Source organism: Alosa alosa, chromosome 2 (assembly GCF_017589495.1).
Source record: "Alosa alosa isolate M-15738 ecotype Scorff River chromosome 2, AALO_Geno_1.1, whole genome shotgun sequence".
Lineage (NCBI taxonomy): Eukaryota > Metazoa > Chordata > Actinopteri > Clupeiformes > Clupeidae > Alosa > Alosa alosa.
Genome location: NC_063190.1, coordinates 15,757,394 through 15,777,444, shown reverse-complemented (window position 1 = coordinate 15,777,444; position 20,051 = coordinate 15,757,394). Strand labels below are relative to the sequence as shown.

Below are 20,051 nucleotides of genomic sequence, written 5' to 3'. Positions count from 1 at the left end.
AGTTTTTCTGACACATTCACAGCTTACAAAACAACTCTGTGTTGCACTTAATCTAAAAGTCACCTAGGTTCTATGCAATCTAGATAATTCATACAGTGCATATATTGTGATACAGTATAAAGTCAGGGCTATGGATAGGTTTACAGTATAAAGTCAGGGCTATGGATAGGTTTACACTATGTAGGTTGTTTGGGTATGTTTGTGTTTATGGTATTTGGCAGATGCGTTTGTCCAAAGACTAACAGTATATAACCATTATTATTAATATTATTAGTTCAAAATAAAGTTGAACAGCATAATAATAATAGCTAATATCAACAATATCAATAATAATAACAATATCAATTACCAACAATGAAAATAGTGAGTTTTCATATAAACAGAAATGATAAACTCTGTAAGAAAATGAATTAATTAACTGCAAGGTGAATAGGTGAGTCTTGATCTCAATCTAAAATCTCTAGAATGCAGAACAAAATCATGGTGAGGTATGTACAAATAGGCCGCACTGAGGTAAAAGCGCAGACTGCCTGTCGGGAGCTGAAAATGGCAAATTGGGAGTTTCATGGTTCATTGTCTTGGCTGTGACCTCTTCGGGCCAGATGTACTAACGCTTTTGCGTCCACTTCAGGCGTATTTGTTTCGCAACGTGCGTGTAAAATCATGGCGAGGTATGTACAAACAGGCCGCACTTAGGTAAAAGCATAGACTGCCTGCTGGGAGCTGAAAATTGCAAATTGGGAGTTTCATGGTTCACGGTGTCAAAGGCTGCAGATAAGTCAAGTAAAATTAAAACTGATGACAGACCATCAAAGGCCTTAGCTACTCTCAATGCTTCAGTCACAGACAACCCTTTCTTGTTTGAAAGAAAAAGGAACTTCTCCAGAACTGTGAGTGATGTGTTAATAACATTCACACTACACCATTTGTTCTGGACCCGAGTTCATTTAGACTGATGGTTCATGATGTGAACGCAGTTCAAAATTGTAATGTGCCGGAAACCAGCTGGGTCAGGGCTAGGGGAGAGTAATCACACTCGGGTGCGGTCCAGTTAAACGAACCCAGTGTGAAGGCAACCTTTACCTTGCTCATTAAGAGGTGGCAATGATGTTACCATGTCCACATAAGGTAATGCCCCTTTTAAAAGCACATTGAGCTGGCCCTAATCTTATCAACTTTTTAAGTGAAAAATTTTGCCATATCATCTGCAGGTAGTGGTGTAGTAATGGTGGCGGTTGGTGGAGGATTGACAAAAGACTTGAATGTTGAAAAAAGTTTTCAAATATTTTTCGACAGAATTAAATTAGATCTGTGTACATGTAGAATAAACCAGAAACCACCATCCAAACCAACATAATGGTTCATTTACAAATCTTTCAATATCACAAATACTAACTCATACAGACTAAACTATTAAAACTCAATCTATTTTTTGACTATTGCCCTTCTATGTTTTTATTAGCTATTACTGTTTGCTTTTGTTTATGTAAAACACATTGAATGACTTCCTTGTATGAAATCCACTATATAAACTTGACTTCACTTCACTTGACAACAGACAGACATAAAGAAATTTTCCCCATTTGCCCCATTTCCCCAAAGCAGTTACCCCATTTGCTTCCAACTAATACAGGGCATGCTGCATGTCTGGTTCGGTAGTCTCCTTCACCACTTCGGAACAGGTTATACCAAAACACTGCCGTTCCCTGCAGATAAACACAGACGGCGATGAAGTATCAATCAGAAAGTAATACAGACATTATGCCAGAACTGCCACCTTTACCATTGATCTCTGATCAAAATATTTTTCAATTAACAGAGCAGTGTTAACATAGCCTAGAAATCTAGACGCGCCCCATAGCGGCTGCCAGGGCTAGTCTAGCAACTCTCCGTTGGCTTGTGAGCTCCAGAAATCGAAACTCAATCAGGCTAATGAAATCGTGTATAGAGTCGTTAGGTGGGCTTAACATAATGATTGATGGAGAGTTTGGCTTAAATTCCCTGCTACTTGAAAACAAATAAGATGGATGTTGCTGTTGGCGAACAGTGTGACACGAGTTAAGCTTTTATTAAGTTGGCAAACGTTTGAACTAGCCAACTAGCTCCGCTGGTGGGAAACACATGGGACTCATAGCACTGCCGCTGTCCTATTGCGTGCAGAGGGAATTTGAAAGACAACTGATTATCCCGCCCCTCGGACTGAGCACTGCGAACGGTGAGTGCCCAAACCCTACATTTTAATGTGGGTCTGGCTCGTCAGGCTAGTGTTAACAGAGCACTCTAAATGGGAACTAGAGATGCGTGGATGGGCTATTATTTCAACCGTAACCGCATAGCAAAACTTATCATCCATCCTCCATCCATCCCCACCAATGTTTTTTGACCAATTTTCAAAACCGCACCCGCCCGCCATCCGCTGGTTGTTTTAATGTATATGGCTGATGCGTTTGATTGGTTCAACCGCCACCCGCCCGAATTTAATTAAAATATTATATTTCTTCACATCATCCGCCCGATCCGCGGTTTAACCGCGGAGTCCGCGGCTGTAACCGCGAACCGCGCATCTCTAATGGGAATCCAACCTTAAATTCTTGGGGGACATTCTCCCATCTAGTGGTGAGATGGTATATTTCAACAGACTCCAGCTCCCCCACTGTGTGCTCCCCCACTATGGAAGCCGCACCATAAATGTCTTAGCTGACGTTACAAGATGTCATACATTACTTTATCGAGTAGTCCTTCTCAAAATGAGGTTATTTTAGAAAAAGTATTTGTAAATTGCATTTAGTAATTTAGTCTGTGAAACTATAGCTCATATACTTCATGGAAGATGAATAATATCGTTATGGATTTGTTATTTTGGCTTAAATTCAGCGAGCAACTTACCAGTGCAAACTTTATTCAACAGTACTGTACAGGATATGTAGTTGAAGCTAACGCTATTATGGTCTTCTATCTCTGTACGAAGAGTCAGAGATCATCAGGTGATTCAAGGTGAAGAGTCAGAGATCATCAGGTGATTCAAGGTGAAGAGTCAGAGATCATCAGGTGATTCAACAATAGGGGTTTCCCGGCAGCCGTGAGCACAACTCTGTCATAGCTGACTGACAAACGCGAAAGGCAGAGCTAGAATTTAAGATATGTCCATCCTTGGCTAATGTATTCTAAAGATGGAGGCCAAAACATGGCTGCCACTACACAGGCGACTCGCTCGTATGTACTCTGAATGGCAGATTCTACGCTTATGAGAATACTTTGATTTGTTGGTGGAAGTTATTACACATGAATGGGCACAACCTTTTGAGAACCCAAGAACCCAAAAATTTACACAATGTAGCTTTAAATAGGCATGTTTGCCATTTTTATGCAACAGCAGAGGCAGTGAGCCCCAGAAGCATATCAAGCCCACTCAGGGGAAAAGGCCTCACCTTCCGGGGCCAGATGACGGCACCAAAGTCAGGGAATACGGTAGCTCCTCCTGCCTCCACGTCAGTCATCTGGCACAGGGACAAGCACCAGTGAACAGACAGCACAAATGCTTACAAATAATTGCTGAGAAGCTCCACCTTTACAGTGTCATCGTCTACCTCTGCCTTAATGGCTTCAAAAAGGACTCAAGTATCTAAGAAAAAGCATGCATCCTTCAAAAACACAAATCGTAACGCACACATGAAGCAAATGGGAAAAGAATGAGACTGAGCGGACAAAAGAAGAGCGATACCATGTGATGCGCAAAAAGCAGCCGGAGTAAAAGCACTACGTCCTCTCTCATGTAGATTAGAGCAATTGCCCCTGGAATGCAAAAATGTGTTTGGCAAAATCTGCAGGGGACAGTTATTTGTTCTTTGTGACAAATGTTAGACACGCAGTCTAGAAACAAAGAAATATGGATATTTACACCCAACTGCAATATTCTAGTTCACAATCATTAAGCTGTGTGTGGGTTTAGACTCTGGCTGTCCTGTTGCCCCTGCATATTTCACATTAACCAGTATGTTAGGCGGTACACGACTCTCCACAATATAGCACTGAAATTGACTGACACAGAACAGGACTATGCACTGGGAAATGGTGCAAGTGTTCAAAATGGGTTTCACCACTTTAGCATTACTGCGCTCCAACCTCCACCCCCTCCCAAATACTATCAATCTGCAAAGGAATATGAAACTAATGCTGCAAAGCTGTTTGTAGAAGAGGTAAGTTGTAGCAGACATGTCAATCAACTGAAGTCCAGTATTGAAAGGGAGTTGGTGCTTTAAGTCATATAAACTACAATGCCAAATGGGTGGGTTTCGTACTGTCCACCATCAAGGCTGTAATACCACAAACACATACTTACATAATTTAAAAATGTAGCCACACGATTTCCAGTGCCTAATGTTTTGAATGCATCAGGCTCATCTTTCTATGAAGATAAAATTTGAGAGCAAAGACAGATGTTGAAGCCTTATCATTGAGATGCGCGCGTGATGGCACGCGCGTGTACTTACGTAGTTCAGATAGGTGGCAAGTCTATTTCCATCAACCTTGAGGTTGCTGTCAAAAGGACGCTGTCAAAATACAGATGTTGATGAGTGGTGACTTTACAATGGAGAATGCACTGCAGAGCTGCAGGACTCAATCCACAGCAGAGTGTTTTAAATCTAGCAAGCAGTTGACTGTGGGCGTTTTGGGCCCGTAGACAACTACCCTCTGGGGTAGCTGCTCAAAATGCTTGAAATGTCTAAGCAGGTCAAATGAACATTAACAATATACATTAGTAATGGTGGGAAGGGTTCTTATGATTCTCACCAGCAGCTAGACGGTAAGGATGTGACCCCTTACCCCTGTGTGTTGAACACATAAAGTGTTCCATTCAAGCATGAGTGTTCTAAGTGTCTGACACCTGTTTGGACACTCAGTCCGTTAGCAACTGTATAGAAGTAATAACTGAGAGCAGAGTCCATGTCACATGAGATTATATGTTGTGTACATGACAAAAGAGCTCTACAGTTGTTAACTCTGGACACTGCTGTTCCCGTCAACATCCCTCTGGAACAGTCAACACTGGTCAAGTCCAATGTACTGGTGTTCTTTGAGAAAGTGAGAAAAAAACACAACAGCCTGTTCTCACATACTACACAGTATAACAAGATATTCTATATACACTACATGTTCTATGATATGTATTGGCAGCAAATGTATTCACAGCCAGCTGAAATGGTACAGTACATAAATGAAATAGCGGGTACAATTACTGTTACACAACAGGGGGGGGGGACAAAACTGTATGTTGCACTTCATCTTACAAAATGACAAACACATGGAGTAAGAACTGCCAAGCTGATGAAAGACCACTACTTACCCTTGAGAAGTCAAAGTGAGGCTCGTACTGTCCTCCTACGCCATAGTTAGCCACCTGCCCACAGAACACAGCAATGTAAGTGTTCACTCAAACAATCAAACAAACACAGCCCTCACACACACAAATGCACACACACATACACACACACACACACACACACACACACACACAAACACAGGCACACACAAACATGCTCCTACCGTAACATGACATGAGACTCTGAACTCATTCACAAAACAAAAGGTTAGCATCTACCTAGACATGATTTTCTATCTGTGAGACTATGTGGTGGTGTCATACCTGAAGCAACTCTGCAGTCTTCACTGTGAGACCTGTGATGTCCTCTATTCTCTGATTGACACGTTCAATGATTGGGTCCTCTTCTCCCTCCAGCCAAGCACTGTGGACGAGTCATCATCCTGAGTCATAGATCCACTCGCTCTGTGAGCTTTTGTACATCAATGTCTGATATCGCATTCAATTGGGGCCAAAACGCCTAATAAGAAATCACCTACAGGTGTAAACATATTACATGTCCACACAAAGATGGAAACGTACAGGTGGATACGTGTCAAGTGTACACATCTACATCTTACATCCAATCAGTTATATGAATTTATTATACGGCTCTTCGGAGTGCTGCAGAAAACTGGCCTTCCTGACGTTCGGAGGTCTGTTAAAAGTATATAATGACCGCTGTCAATGGCAACAGGTTTTGTGATTCTGATTCACGTCTGTCACATCATTCCACTAGTAGTTGGTTCGCTTATCGCAATGGAACTGAAAGTGAAGGTCAGCAAGTAATACCAAATATCCTTGATTACATGTACAAAGATCTTTGATCTTTGGTATTACTTCTGCGCACAGAAATTAAATACAGTCTCAATTTGTCAACACGTCCATTTTCTATGTGGACACTTGATATTTTTTTTGCCTGTAAGTGACTTCTTATTAGGCGTTAGGCCCCAATTGTATGTGACAGTCTAGAGCTCTAACCCAACTCTCATGCTCTGGTGTTGTCTTCAACCATTGCAAAATTTAGAAAGATCCTGCAGGTCTTTATGAGTTTGGCGCCACCTTGTGGCAACTGAGGCATTATTCCATCAATACACGTGTTTTCAGCCCTGATGAATGCTCACAATACCTAAGTGTTCATAGAATAAAACAAACAAACAAAAATCCAAACAAAATCAACAACACTGTCAACTACACTGTTACTAAGCTTTCACTTACCTTTTTGATACTCTGTAACTGGCCGTGGTCAGAACACCGGTTTTGGGGTCTCTTACGGTGGCCCTTGCCAGCTGTTGAGAACAAGACAAATTAGATACTGAAAACACAAAAAAATGAAAATAGATTTTTCTTTCATTGCAACAAATTCCATTCCATTCCATAAACAAATCAAGTTGTTCTAATTCCTCCCTTCCTGATAATCCAGACTAAAATGCAATAGCCATGTAGCTCTCACCCTGGGCTTGGCAAGTTCCTTGATCTTCTCAATCTCCTCATCGGAGAGGGCGTTGAGGTAGCGGACGATGTGGGGGCTGTCCCACTCATCCTCCTCCAGCATGGGTTTCAACAGCAGCCTGGGGTTCCTGTTCCTGTCCTGGTAGCGGCAGAACAGACGGCTGCGTTTCCTCTCCGTCTGAAGATGGGGGAGAAAAGGGTGAGGTTGGACTCTGGCTGTGTGTAGGGCCAGATCTGCTGCAGAGTCCGCAGCTGGTAGCAATGCTGGGAATCGCAGATGGACACTGACTGATGCAGCAGATTTAGGCCTGGTGTGGTGGGACTGTCTGCCAGAACTACCGTATTTTCCGGACTATAAGTCGCACCAGTGAAAAAATGTGTCACGAAGAGGAAAAAAACATATATAAATATATATATATGTTGCACCTGAGTCACAGGACCAGCCAAACTATGAAAAAAAAAGTGTGACTTATAGTCCGGAAAATACGGCAGATCAGATTCTTGTCAGAGTCAATAGATTTCTCAGAGAGAGTAGCCCCTGATAAGGAAACTAATGCACAGTTTAATCTCACTCAGATTCACATGCATTCCATTTCCTTTGAAAAAGCTTCAGCATAGACTGTTCTCTTGCTTTACTGCACAGTGAGAATTTAACAAGAACTACAGTATCATGCTAGACAAGTCCCACTGCTTGATATAAATATTCAACTTAGTGTGTGCAAGCTGCTTTGACATCTTTTCTTTCAATTGAATTTAATATTGAAAAACTTCCATCTCCACAAAAAGGTATGTGTTTAGAACATAAACAGTATTTTAAATGCAAATCAACAGAAGGAATATCTTTCCATCTCACCATTTTAACTCCCTCTCCTCTGCACAGGGCCTCATAGATCTCTCTCTCGGGCAGGTAGTCACGTGGACGTTCATACGTGTCCAGCTGGATAGGCTGCTCAGTGGCCGGCACCGTAGTCATCTCTGCCGTCTCCTTCAGCTCTTTGGCCAGCAGCTTCTCAAAGTAACGCAGATTGCTTCCTGCCCTCTGGTGGCCAGGGTCTGTAAGTGCACAGAGAGGAGAGACACTTTAGCAATTAAAGTTAAGTTATAAATTAGTTCATATCAATTTCTCACTCAGCTGTTTTGCTAATGCTCTCAAACCATATGCCTCATCAGCAGTATGAGTCATATGAGAGGCTAAACAGCTTTTCTCAATGGTTCACTGAATAGGTAAGGGGAAATCTGCTAAAGCAATCAAAATGCTGATGGCATTTACAGAGCTCAGACACAAGCTAAAAAAGAATGCACCCCTCTGGTATGTTGAGGCTTAGCATGGTTCCTCCTTCAGTGCTGTGGGGTGAAAACCATTATGCACTAAAACGGAGACATTGACAAAAATGTGTCCTTGGTGTTGTCGTTTGTTATGGTAAACACTGGGCATTGGTCAGTTAGACAGTCTAACCCAGCCAAAAGCTAGACCACAAAATTACAGCTTTTGAACTAGAGGAGCGCTCAGAAAGTGCAGTTCACCACCAAGACCAATATGACCCATCTCGTCATGTGAAAGAAAGTGTGTGTTGAACCGGCTGAACCAAAAACATAAACTGTTTTGCACGGGAAAATACATGACAAACCACCATGAAATACAGCAGACAGCCAACAAGCTGTTAATAGCCGACATCCTACCACTGACAGTGAAACTGAGAGGCAGGTTTAAGCATATGGAGTATGTCACAGGGGTACAACACAGACCAAGAAAGACCCACTAGGGCAGTGGTTCTCAAAGTGTGGGGTGGGCTCCACTAGTGGGGAATAGAGACATGACAGGTGGGGCCCGATGAACAGGAGGAATCTTTTTTTTTTTTTGTGCCTATCTTTAATAAAGGCTTTCTTTTTGGACAAGGAAGATCATAGATTCAAAACAAAAAAGCCACACACAAACATTGGAGTCATAGAGAGACCTACATATGAATTATAACAACAAATTAGATATAGCAGATTGAGATGGGAAATGTAACATGGAACCAAAATGTGAAAATAATATTTTAACGTTACCATTTTGCCAGGGTGATGGGGTCAGGTGGGGCTTGAAAGTTCCCCACAGTGGGGAATGATGGGAAAAGTTTGAGAACCACAGCACTAGGGAGAGTCTGACTAGCTAGCTAAAAATCTAGAATCTACCCCCGCAATAGCAACTGATTCCAGGACAGTGACCACACTAGACACACACATCAGCTATGTGAGCAGCAGTGGAGGGAGAATGAGGTGCAGGACTGAGGCACGTAGCTCTTCCAAATGTCCTCACTAAACCAGAGTTTTTTGTCAACACATTACAGACAAAAAACCTTCCTAGCACAACTACAATTACAACATTTTCAAAGAGCAATAAAAAAATCCAGTTGAGCAATATACCTACACTTCCAGAGCTTTTATTTGCTTCTTAATATTGCTCAGAGGTACACAAACACAATAAAAGACAAATAGAGTGCACACTAGAGAATTGTGCAACGCTATCTTTTTTCATCATACATTTAAGATTGCATCATCATCAGTCCAAATCTGTTTTCATTTATTTTCACAACTATGTGCCATCAAAAGAGAAGTACAGAGACTTACTATATCTTGCTCTGAAAAAGTCATGATGCAACTGACACTCTCCACCTGCTCAGTTAATCCCATTCCCACTACCTTCTGTAAGATTGTGTTTAATTGCCTAGACTAGAGGACAAAGTGCTGGTGATTGTGAACCACTCTTTGCTCGCTGGCATCTTCCCTCAAGAGCTGAAAAGAGCAGTCATGAGACCTCTCTTAAAGAAGAGCATTCTGAATCCTCTAATTTCAAACATATTTGGCCAATCTCTAACCTTTCCTTTTTCAGTAAAATTCTGGAAAAAATAGTTGTTAACAACTATTGAAAAGTGAAATGAAATTAAATGGCATTAGCTGCTCAACTACTTAAATGACCACAGCATTTACGGTCTGGTTTTCACCCCCATAATAGCATAGACAGCGTTGATCAAAGAACAAACTTTCCATTCTACTTTTAGACGAGAGTGCCATGTTTCACACAGATGACCCTCCTTATCAGCAGGCTGAAAAATTGGGTTGGCCTTCCTGGTTCAACACCAATCTGTCAGGCAGAGACGTTCATCTCTCTCTTGGTGAGCACACCATATGGGGTCCCTCCGGGATTCATTCTTGGCACAGTACTATCCAGCTTCTACTGTACATGCTGCCATTGGCACACATCATTAGGCAACACACTCTTTCACAATACCAACAAATATTCTCCGCATTTATCTAAAATGTTGTTGTGTAAATGTATCCATGTTAGGAGCCTAACTTTTCCCTTACCTTTTATCTTTTAACACATTTGACCGTTCATGTCATGTATCCTTTATTCATTTTCTTTCATTCAACTTTCTCCTTTATCTGTTACCATGTTTATCATTTTTTTCCATTTATTTTACCTTTCTATTTTGCTACTCTTTAATTCAAAAAGGTTTACTGTATTTATGATAATTTCTCTGCTGTGTCCTACTAGTCACTACACATATTTTCCTATGTACTGGAGTTTACTGTTCTGCACATTGCATTGCAAAGTTGCACGAAAGGCAAAAAAAAAGATATTTTGATTGATTGATTGATTACCCATGGCTACCAGGCGTCGGGTGAGCTCGATGGCTCGGGGCAGGTCCCCCATCTGGTACACGGAGTAGCTAAGATAGTCTAGGATGTCGCTCTTGGGCACGTCAGCCTCCTCGCCAGCGTCCATCTGCCTGAGGGCCTGCTGCATCCACAGCACGGCGTGGTAGTAGTCTACCTCGTTGTATGCCGTCTTGCCCATGTCGTAGCAGTCGTCCACCGTCAGGTGAGTGTTGTACCGCCCACCTGGGAACACCAGACAGCCCAAAAGTTGTGTTTACATGCAGCACCTGAGCCTCTCAACTGACCTTCTCAAACACAAGAGGGTCTTCACTACACACTAACAGGTCAGATATAAGTATGAGGAACAGAAACAGCATGTACAAGCTAAATACAGAATATTCTATATGTCTTTCTGAACATGGTCTTGCACCATGCATGACTGCTCTGATGGGTACAAAAGACTGCTGTTGAGACCGGTCTACATATGGAGAAAACATAAGAAGAGAGAAGGTAAGAAGAGAAATATCTCTGAAGTGACACTGAAGAAAACAGAAAGAAAGACAGAGAGAGAGAAAAGAGAAAGAAAGAGCAGGCATGTCTTCATCACCACACACAGTCTTTCCATTACCCCAAAGGGCCTGATAAATTGGCTGTAGAAAGACACCCTGCGTACCTTCCTCACAGTGACTCATGCTCACCGGGCAGTTTGCCTTTGGAGAAGCTCTCCGAGTCCAGTTTGTACGTGTCCTGCAGGCGCATCAGAGCTTTGGCCGCACCCTTCTCATCCTCCTCGTCAGGGAAGTACTGTCTGTGCACCGAGATATTGGAGATGAAGCCTGGATTACATCAGAGGGAGAGACAGAGAAAAAAAAAGAGAGAGAGAACGAGAGAGAGAGTGAAACAAGTGAGAGAGTGAAACAAGTTTACTGTTGTGTACTGTTCTGTTGTGTATTCTTATATTCTTCAAATATTTATTTTCTAAAACATTAACATAAAACATATACAGTAAACATTCAGGCCATAGCAGAGTTTGTTAAAGTATGACAGTTGTGACAAAGACAACAGATGAATGGAAAGACAGAGAATGGACCAGGCATCTGGTTTCCATGTAAACATCTGTCTCCTTCCTAAACAACCGAGTTTCTGGCTTTTCTGGCTAATCCAGTTATTCCCCAACATATCAGCATCCATCTTGGGTCATCTTCACTAACCCCGATTAAAACTGTAACTCCTCTATTACCATAGTTATTATTCATTGGCTTCCTCAACAGCCAGAAGTAAATTAAAATCCCTCACCCTGGCCTACAGAGGACACATACTGTATCTGCATCTTGTTATCTCAATTCTATAATCCAGCTCTTGCCCACTGATGTCCTCTGATAAGGGCTATGTAGGCCATCAACCCTAACAGGTCACAGTCAAGACTCTTTTCATCTGTGATTCCATCTGCTGATGATTTACCTAAATGCTCTTTGTTCTAGTGGTAGTTTGGAGATTTTCAAAAAGTGTTTAAAGACTCATCTGTTTACCTTGTATATAACCAATTCATTTTCCAAAGTCATGGTTTGTATATGTTTGGTTATTGTTTTTATGACATTTTATGATAATAATGTAATGATGATAAGGTAATATATTTTTTTAAATTGTTACTGAAGCTGTGGACAAAAGCATCATAAACATAACTTAAACCATAAACAGAGAGTGTGTGCATTTACCATCAGAGGGGTCCTCAAGCACTAGGCTCTCCAGCGCAGACCACTCGGTGTTCAGTCTCTTCATTAGCTTGTAGGCATTCACAGGGTGAGCCAGGAAGCCCTCAGGATCGGATGTGGAGGCTCGCGTCAGGGCATCCAGTTTACTCGCCCAACTAAAACCAAGAGCAACCAGTTGATCCATTTATCCGTTTTCATTCAGTAAAATAAATGTGGATTCCACTTAGATCATCCTCGACACAATACTCCAACTTAATTGTACTCTATACTCTAACTTAATTACATGGCATTAAAATGAGCCTGAGCATACTATGAAGTGCGCACATCCAAAAAAGTGTTTTAGCAGGTGCCAAATCAAAAAGGGCATACAAGTGAAAAAGTGAAAAAGACTTGCACACTGCCTTTGAACGACTCAACTTTTAATAGAAAAAAAGACAGATGCCTGAAGAAGATCGTAAGATCGAAACGTTGTGTCTTTTTTCTATTAAAAGTTGAGTCGTTTAAAGGCAGTGTGCAAGTCTTTTTCACTTTTTCATTAAAATGAGCCTGCCCATTCTTTTTTTCTTTTTTGTCTGTACTGAGCATGAAAAAAAATAGTCAATTGTTGACTTAGGAAAGCTAAGATAACCCTGTGTCACCGAACTAGGGGTGACCCTCAGGATGAGGGGTGGTAAACATTTCTTATCTCTGTTAAAAAAACAGATGGTTAGGTGATCACTGGTGGGTGACAACTTGTGATTTTCCATGGGTGTGTGTTAAGGGTATAAGGCAGGGGTCTCAAACACCCGGCCCGCGGGCCAAATCCGGCCCGCGTCCTGCCCAATTCCGGCCCGCGACGTATGACAAAATAATAATGTAATCCGGACCTTGAAGCTATTAATTGCGACAAACAACGATACTGATTAAAATAGACGATAGATCCAGGTACGGTGACAAATCTCATTTGTAGGCCTACTCTGCTCCACTATGTGCAAGACATCCAGAGCTTGATTCAAACCCAAAATCGCTGCGCAAAGTTTTCAGGAAATACTTGTATTACACGCGAGAAACACAAAGACGTGCATTTGTAATGACGCGGAAGCGATAAACCTGCTTAAATATGTTCATCCAGTATTTAGTGAAAGGTGCATAATTTGAGGTGCTTGCCATCCAGTGACAAATTAGATGGGTAAATTTACCCCCTTCATAGACTTTTGTTTTACTCAAAGATTTTTACATTTACAGTAGGACTTTATCTCTGACCACTTTCAAGCAATGGCCTTTTGAAATTTTGATATAAAAATCCAATGGTGTTGCTTTCTTAACCCTGATGCCTAGTTTGCCAGGTTTAAAAAAAGTTATGAGAGGAAATATTTTTATTTGGTGTGAAACACACACACATACCTGTTTTTATGTTTTTCATTTATTTTATAATTTGTATTAATATTTATTTTATCATTATTTTATTTATAAGCTAAGGTTGCTAGCACAGGTGTCTAAAACTAGATAAAAACACTTGCACTTCTGTTTGCAGTTTTGTGTGGTATTTGAAAAAAAAGAACATTGCATTTTCAGAAATAGCCGGCCCTCCAATCAGATGACGTTGGCAGAATTGGCCCCCAGCTCATTTGAGTTTGAGACCCCTGGTATAAGAGTTGGCTTCACCCACAGATGGGTGGGCTTGTTACTTTGACATTTCATGTGGGTAACATGCTCCCGGCGTCGTGAATAAAGCTGCAGTCTCACACCAGTTGTCTTGAATTAATTTTGACCACACCCTCTCTACCGTCTTCTTTTTCTATGACTTGACCCCACACCCACAGGTGTGGCTAAATGGGGCCCCAAATGTTCACTGCTTCCCTACCTTTTGACAGCTGCAAGTTTGGACTCCTCAGCTTTGATGTACTCTTTCAGGGACTGTACCAACTCCCTCTCCGTGAAGATTAGGTCTGTCATTTGCCCTGTGGGAAGGGGTGGGAAACAACCAATGAAAGAATGTAGATAGGGATCTATTCCAACTGTCTGGCCTCCAGCCTAATGGCTGCAGTGCAACCTGCACCTACAGAAAGGCATAGATTACACTGTAGGTTCTCAGAGAACACAGTACAAATATGACAGTAACACGACAGTAAACCTCATGCCCAGCCGATCCAGAGTGGCCTATTGTCCCGGAAAGCCTTTCACAAACCACTGTGACTAATATGGGAATCACTTTTGTTCTACATTCTCTCTCCACCCATAACTACGGTGTACTACGGTATTTGTGATTGTATACAATCACATTTTCCACTCAACCAACTGTGAATAACGTGAGCCAAAGAGGTAAAAGTACTGTGGAACAACGGATATTTGGAGGTTAGCCTCGCTTGGTAAACACTAACATTTGAAAAGCAGTAAATTCAAAAATGTGATTTCTTTTGCTAAACAAGCTATTTATACCATTTGGGTGTGTATGTGTGCGCCTGTTTACGAAAACATAAAAGCTAAGGCCATTTCATGTCAGTGTCAGCTGAAATTTGAACTGCCCATTATTACAATTTCCTTTCAAATCATGTCATGATAACACATAGCAAAAATTGCATTGTGCTATTTGATACTTGTTCACTGCTGAGTGGATTAAGAACAAGTTGGAGCGCGTAAGAAACTGTTCTATTCCAAGAAACTGTCATTCCAAGACAAACAACTAGCAGTGAAAAAGTCAAATAAAACAAACACATGGAGGATTAGACTTTTTATAAGTCATTAAGGCATGACAAAACACTCAGGGATGTACATATAACTTTACCGATGGAGGTGAACACCTCAGCATCAGTCGTCCGACAAAGACAACACAGGATGAAAACCAAGATAGCGGGACACATCTGCATTTTTTTAGCTGTATCTGCAAAGAGACAAAAAGATAGAGGAGAAGAGTGAGATAATACAGAAATCATTTCAATCAAGTGTGACATCTCCACATCCCAGACAAGTGGGATACCAACTGAGTGGATGCTGATCTGTGACATGCTGCAGCTAGCCAGAGGGTTGGGCATGAAAGGGCATCTCACACTGGAATGTGTACATATTTAAAAATATGAATCTGTTGCTAAGCATATTTACAAACATGTACCCTAGGAATACACATAATGAAGTCGATTCCTCCTCTCTCAAACTAATGTCCTCCTTCAATTCATGACATCATGTGTTAGACCATAATAGTTCCATAACGGAACTAAGTCTGGAGCTGTCTTTACACAGCTGGTCTGCTGTGTGTCTGCTGTGTGTGTGTGTGTGTGTGTGCATGTGTGTGTCTGTGTGTGTGTGTATGTGTACGTGTGTGTACGTGTGCATGCGTGTGTGCCTGTGTGTGGGTGGGGGCAGTCTGGGGGGGGTGGGGCTCTTGCTCATCGCTCTCGCAGACTGAGAGGGGCTATTAGTTTGTGGTGGAGGGAGGCTCTGTGCTGCCTTCAGTAAACGTGGCTCCCCGGGAAGTGGAGTCTGAACAGTGCATCACTGCTATGAGTTCCCCCTGCCATGACTAAACAACATTCCAACATGTGAAGAAAACCAGGATGTTCTAGCTATACTGAAAAGTACTTCTCAGAGTTGTATCATCTGATAGCATCGTCCATCTGCTGACCAAACCCACTGACACAATGTGGTGTGGAGCTGATTGGCGCTGTGTTCTGATGGCCCAGTTTGCTTTGGGACAGGCAAGCTGTCAGGCTGCAGTGCAGCTGCTCCGGCACATTCTAGTGTGATGACTGTTTACTTCAGAGTCTGTGTGCGTGTCTGTGTACTTAACAGCATGCTTCAGCTCACTCCACCAATACACTCCTCACTTTCACCTCCCCGCTAGCCCTAGCTTGTTTTCGCTGCTTAATTAAGGATTAACAGCACACTTGTTAAAGTATACATTATAACACAGCTCTTTGTTCTCTCTCTCTCTCTCTCTCTGCAGCACACGCATTTTCAAATTTACACACAGGCACTGGGCCACGGCCAATCAGAGGGCAGGTCCCGCCCTTCACTATCTTCTCTGTGTTTAAACTACGATATTGGCCAAATATGTGTCTGTTATTGAACCAAAGGTAGAGTTTCAATGCGGACACTTTTTCCTCTCTCGAATAGCTGGTCGCACCGGTGCAACCTCTGATTTTTTTTAGTCGCACTTTTGAAAAATTAGGTCGCATATGCGACCAAATTGGTCGCACTCTGGAGCCCTGTAAATTCTACAAAAGCTCTCTGCAACTTCCAAAAGCCCCATTACATTTTGGAGAGCTCTCAAGTCAAGTCAAGTCACTTTATTTGTATAGCACATTTAAAATCAACAGGATTTGACCCAAAGTGCTTTACAGGTAAGGCAGAGAGGTAGTTATCTGTGCACACATAGGTAAAACAGGAACCCAGAATTATAATAGGATACAAAGAAAAGACTAGAAGGATAGAAATAAAATACAGTGCAACTGGAAGTTTTCAGACCCTTTCAAGTGTTCCACATTTCACATCAATCTACACACAATACTCCAACACTCCACAAAAAAGCAGGTGTTTAGAGTGTTTTGTACATTTATAAAAAATAAAAGTCTGAAATATTACACTTATATAAGTATTCAGACCCTTTGTTATGACGCTTGCAATTGAGCTCTGGTGCATCCTACTTCTATCAATGGTCCTTGAGAAGCTTCTACAACTTGATTGGAGTCCACCTGTCCCTAAATGAATTCACTGGACATGATTATGAGAGGCACAGATCTCTTTATATAAGGTCTCACAGCATTGAAAGTGCCCAAGAGCACGGTAGCCTCATAATGGCCACTATGAAGGAGATCCAGAGTTCCTTTGAGAAGATGAGAGAAGCGTAAAGAAGGACAACCATCAGGGCAGCTCTCCACCAGTCAGGCCTTTATTGTAGAGGCCTTTATAACAGGCCAGATGGAAGCCATTTTTTGCCAGGAGTTTGCCAAAAAGCACCTGAACGACTCTCAGACCATGAGAAGTAAAATCATCTGTTCTGATGAAATGAAGACTGAACTATTTGGCCACAATTCCCAACGGTGTGTGTAGAAACCAGGCACTGAGCTGCCCTGATGGTTGTCCTTTATGCTTCTCTCATCTTCTCAAAGGAACTCTGGATCTCATTCATAACGACCATTGGGTCCTTGGTTACCTGTCTGACCAAGGCCCTTCGTCATGGATTACTGGGCATTTCATAACTTCCATTTGAGAATGGTGGAAGCTACCGTGCTCTTGAGCACTTTCAATACTGCGTAAACGTTCTTGTATCCTTCCCCAGATCTGTGTCTTCACACAACCCTGTCTCGCAGGTCTACGGATAATTTTCTCGACCTCGTGGCTGAGACCCCGTTTACACGAAGGGAAAACGCAGATATTCCCCTGCGGTTTGGCCTCTCGTTTACACCAAAACCCCGTTTTTTATCACAGAAAACGATTATTTCTAAAACCTCCGGCCAAAGTGGAGATTTCTGATTATGCCGGTTATGTGCTGCCGTGTCAACAGGGATAAACGGCGTTTTAGCTTCTTAAATGTCACATTATGCGCCAGAAAATCCTTAACGTCATGTGAGCGCCTGATGTTTACAGTTTCTTTGGCTACTGATCAGGATTATCATAGATGCTGTTAAGGTGCTACTAATTTTTACTTTTGTGCAAACGCTTCTGGCCTGTTTGCATTTGCAACAACTGCTCTACATGGAGGAGCAGAGGCGAAGGATCGCACGGAGGTCACTCTGACATACACCATCAACTGTGAGACCTTATGGACCCTTTCAAGAGAGTTCCATTCTCAGCATCATAGTTGGCCCCACAAGACTTCCTTTTTAACATTCCATATGTTATCTTAATGCAGAGGAAGTAGATTGGGGCCCAAATAAAACGTTCAAGCATTGTTTTTGTTTTTATTGTTGAAAGGGTCTATAAAAAGAGATCTGTGCCTCTCGTAATAATCAGTGAATTCATTTAGGCACAGGTGGACTCCAATCAAGTTGTAGAACCATCTCAAGGACCACTGATAGAAGTGTGCACCAGAGCTCAATTTGCAAGCATCATAAGAAACACCTGTTTTTTGTGGAGTGTTGGAGTATTGTGTGTAGATTGATAAGGGAAACAATGAATTAAATCAATTTTAAGATGAGTCTGAACATAACAAAATGTAGAAAACTTGAAAGGGTCTGAAAACTTTCCAGTTGCACTGTCAGTTCAGGTAGCAAGGCATAAAAGATCAATTCCAAAAATAGAGATGATGTGCAATAAAATAAATAAGCATTTATAATAACAATAGAGCAGAATAAAAACAGTAAAGCAAAGTTAAACCAAGGATGCCCCCCCAATAAGGGCACATTTGGTTGGTTTAATTGTCCTTAACAGGAATTCACTAGGGCAGCAAATGAGCCTCACTTGCCACCAAGTGTCACCAACTGAACACAACACAAAACATGTAGGCCTTATTATTTTCACAAAGTAATAAAAATGCCTTGAATCAATAGGCAAAGTACGCCCGAACCTCCAGTTACCCTAGGGCCTCATAACATTGTATGAAATAGGCTACTGACAGCTAACGGTGTGAACATAAAGGTACACGTAGACGTGTCCACGAAAAGATTTAATTTTCAAGTTTCCCCTGCAAATTGTCCAAACAGTTCTCTGCCTAATAAGGATAACAACTGGCCATTCAATTAAAAGGTAATAACGGTATTATAATAAATAGTATTTGTTAGAATAGGGCTATATTTCAAGCATTGAGTGAATGTTTTACTGGACTGCTGATTATTCTATTCTATTAATGTGTTAACTAGTCTATACTGACATAGCCTAGCCTACTCTACAAGTAGTAATTTTATCTGATGACGTGATATGTGTCTAAAACCTAGCCTTCAACTTCACATCACGGGCAACAAGGGAAGAGCATGGTTGGTGCCGCCGTCTTCAGTATCGACATCGCCGTGATTTTGTAGCCTATCCGAGCCAGCTATGAACATATAAAACTTTAGGCTACATAAGAGACCTGTTTGATTAAATTAGAACCTACATACGTAGGCCACCTTGATGGAGACTACTTACAGTCACAGCCTAACCCGTTAAAAAGTTGTTGACTATGTTGAAAGAAACATGTTACAACGGATCATAAAGGGCTCGCCAGAAAGCAACAATGTTGCAACCTTCAGAGCAAGTGTATGTTCTTACCGTACAAAGCCTGGACTCTGCAACAAATAATGCTTGTGAATTCTGCGCGTGCAGTTGAGTACCTAGGATACAAATTTCCGATCTGAAATTTTCGAGAAGCTCGCTGATTTTCCCCCTGCCACGTACTGAACTCTGGCGCTACTCTACTAATAAACGCGCACTGACATTCTCAACATACCCACGTATTGCCATCGATATTACATGTTCGACTTGAATCACGTAGCCTCACGTGAACGTCGGTTAGCAGCCACTCTTATTTTCTTCTGAATAGTACAGGAAGGCAATTGAGTCCGTGGTCGCATACGTGTAAGATAAATGTAGGATATTTACTGAGATTGTTAAAATTAGTCTTTTTTTCTTTGATCCTTTATACTATTGCTAGCCTTGGGCTACTGCAAATGTTCGTCGCTGTTTAGTGGTCCTGTGTAGCTAGCCTATAAACGGGTTTGTCTGAAGGAACCGACATGCAGAAAATGTGAATAGTATACAGTTGTCCTACGTTTCAGTCAGTGCAGACATCAACTTAAAATTAGGCTATCTGACGTCATTTACAATTTTTCACTCATGTTTGCAGACATATTTGCAGAATTACGGTAATACACGCCATGCTGGTTCGCACGTTTACATTTCCATGAGCTGTGGTCCGCCTTCATCCAAAGAGGCCATTACAGAACACTCACCTCATCGGTAGGCTTAGGCCATAGACATAATATACATAGACGCCG

The 20,051-nt window shown here is 41.8% G+C and overlaps 1 protein-coding gene across 6 annotated transcripts; it reads right to left on the bottom strand.

Moving 5' to 3' along the window:
- Window positions 1-12: 12 nt before the first annotated feature.
- On the bottom strand, window positions 13-19,557 carry p4ha2 (procollagen-proline, 2-oxoglutarate 4-dioxygenase (proline 4-hydroxylase), alpha polypeptide 2). Of its 6 annotated transcripts, none has more exons than XM_048237679.1 (14): window positions 19,327-19,556; window positions 14,930-15,025; window positions 14,009-14,105; window positions 12,169-12,320; window positions 11,152-11,289; window positions 10,457-10,696; window positions 7,665-7,864; window positions 6,813-6,989; window positions 6,578-6,648; window positions 5,645-5,744; window positions 5,345-5,398; window positions 4,491-4,550; window positions 3,429-3,497; window positions 13-1,706 (listed from the first exon to the last, which is right to left on the bottom strand). In XM_048237679.1, exons 2-14 carry the CDS (start codon window positions 15,009-15,011, stop codon window positions 1,545-1,547), a joined length of 1,602 nt encoding a protein of 533 aa, XP_048093636.1. In that variant the 5' UTR covers window positions 15,012-15,025; window positions 19,327-19,556; the 3' UTR covers window positions 13-1,544. The 6 variants fall into 6 exon arrangements, 5 of the variants coding, with proteins under 5 accessions (XP_048093636.1, XP_048093632.1, XP_048093633.1 ...); XM_048237675.1 differs by lacking the exon at window positions 4,491-4,550 and adding an exon at window positions 4,340-4,405 and having other exon boundaries at window positions 19,327-19,553; XM_048237676.1 differs by lacking the exons at window positions 4,491-4,550; window positions 19,327-19,556 and adding exons at window positions 4,340-4,405; window positions 15,254-15,314.
- Between the last annotated feature and the right edge of the window lie 494 nt (window positions 19,558-20,051).

Excerpts from the sequence above, each read along its gene's own strand:
- p4ha2 (XM_048237675.1), bottom strand. The coding sequence starts at position 15,011 with ATGCAGATGTGTCCCGCTATCTTGGTTTTCATCCTGTGTTGTCTTTGT. Across the intron at positions 6,990-7,664 it reads GAGGAGAGGGAGTTAAAATG|ACGGAGAGGAAACGCAGCCG; the intron begins GTGAGATGGAAA and ends CCCCATCTTCAG. Across the intron at positions 6,649-6,812 it reads AGGAACTTGCCAAGCCCAGG|CTGGCAAGGGCCACCGTAAG; the intron begins GTGAGAGCTACA and ends TGTTCTCAACAG.